The sequence below is a fragment of the Lactuca serriola genome, chromosome 8, assembly GCF_051521515.1.
Source record: "Lactuca serriola cultivar US96UC23 chromosome 8, Lser_US96UC23_V15, whole genome shotgun sequence".
Taxonomy (NCBI): Eukaryota; Viridiplantae; Streptophyta; class Magnoliopsida; order Asterales; family Asteraceae; genus Lactuca; species Lactuca serriola.
Genome location: NC_136415.1, coordinates 5,525,066 through 5,526,939, shown reverse-complemented (window position 1 = coordinate 5,526,939; position 1,874 = coordinate 5,525,066). Strand labels below are relative to the sequence as shown.

The 1,874-nt window shown below is 36.1% G+C and overlaps 1 protein-coding gene across 1 annotated transcript; it reads right to left on the bottom strand.

Moving 5' to 3' along the window:
- Positions 1–568: 568 nt before the first annotated feature.
- Positions 569–1,560, bottom strand: LOC145066601 (uncharacterized). Its single transcript, XM_079013896.1, has 5 exons — positions 1,453–1,560; positions 1,311–1,370; positions 968–1,252; positions 710–850; positions 569–592 (listed from the first exon to the last, which is right to left on the bottom strand). Exons 1-5 carry the CDS (start codon positions 1,558–1,560, stop codon positions 569–571), a joined length of 618 nt encoding a protein of 205 aa, XP_078870022.1.
- Positions 1,561–1,874: the final 314 nt, after the last annotated feature.

Genomic DNA, 1,874 nt, shown 5'->3' with positions numbered 1-1,874 from the left:
CAGAGGTCCGAAATGAAGCACTTATCCCAGATCTACAAGCTCTAGCTTTAAAGGTTCCTCCTTGCCAACCTTCTTCTCATTGCTTCCAAGCTTTAATCCACCAAAATGGGTTCTCCAAGGTCAAGGTCTCATAAAATGAAGGTAGGGACGTTCTAGGCTTTCTTCTGAGGTTGGGGAGGCTGATATGGGGGCTAGGGTTGGAACCATAATGTCCTTTATATGGTGCTTAACCCAAAAATTAGGTTTTTGAGACTTTGAGCATACGTTGGGCGTACGCCTTGAACACCTGCGACCACTTGCTCTTCTACGCTGGGCGTACGCCAGCCTTACATTGGGCGTACCCAGCTAAACACGCATGCACTACATGCGTGAAAAAGGGGCTGCCTTGCCAATTTTTCCATTAAGGGCCATTATTGTCAATATCTTCAAAGTATTGTAACTTCTTTATTCTTGATCCGTTTCCGACGAACTTTATGTCCACGGAAAGGTGATGAGAAACCCTACGTTTATAACAACACAACCCGGCCCGAAAAACTTCTCGAATAATAACTCCAAATTTAATAAAGGACTAAAACGCCCCTGGCCTTGGCCTCTGAAATTCCATAAACGAATATTTTAGAACAGGGTGTTACATATCAACTTCAAAGTGATTTTAAAGTTTGGACATTTCCACAATTTTAATTTTATGTTTATGACAAATAGAAAATACCTTCTCCAACATTGAAGGAAACCCATTATTTCTAAAAGCTTTGAACGTTTTCATCGTCACTTTTACCAAAGAAGCCGCTTCCAAAATATTTTGATCATTTCTTTGAAGATGTTTTGACAAGGTATTCGTGAGACCAAAAATCTCCAACATCAAGTGTAAATAAAAAACAAAATCAAGAGTCTTGAAATACGACAAAATACCGTACGCTTGATTTCGGTTATTTAAACTAGATCCCTCCTCTTAAACATATGTAAGAACCTTGATAACCTCCGGAAACAAATTCTTCAAACTTATTATTGTTTTATAATGTGAGCCCCATCTTGTATCCCTGGCTTGAACAAGAGAGGTCTCCTGATTTAACCCTCTGCCGGTCTCAATTTCACCATTACCAATTTCTTTTTGAACCCTTTCCTTGTAGCTATCTCGTATGATATATTTTCTTTTACAAGAAGCACACACCACATTAACCACCAAAGCTAATTGCTCAAAGAAATCATCATCACCATCATGGTTTTTTGCTACAGTCACAACCACTAATTGAAGCTGGTGTGCAAAACAATGGTATATAATATGCCAAATGATTATCTTTCAATATCAATGCTTTCAAACCATTAAATGCATCCCACGTATTACTTGCTCCATCATATCCTTGCCCTCTTACCTATTTCAAAAATAAATTGTATATATAAGAAATAAAATAGATAAAGATTCTAATACATAAAAAAAATTTCATAATTTCTTACCTGAGATATACTCAAGTTATTGCTGGTAAATACCGAATCAATGGCTTCTTTTAAAGTTAAAGAAGTTGTATACTTCACGTGAACAATTCCAACAAATCTTTTTTTCATTAATTCAAGGCTATTAACATATCACAAAACCATAGCCATTTGTTCCTTTTTGGATACATCACTAGACTCGTCTACTAATATGGTAAACACATCATTACCAATTTCTTCACAGATGGACTTTATTATCTTTTTTGAAAAGCATTGAACAATCTCTTTTTGAATCTTTGGAGACGTCAACTTTTCATTTTTTGGAGCACTTTCTAAAATAACATTATAAATGCTTTCATTATGGTCCCGAACAGGAATGATAATTCTTCAATGAAAAGGCCTTTAGAAATTGATTCATTCGACTCGTCATGACCACGAAATGGTAA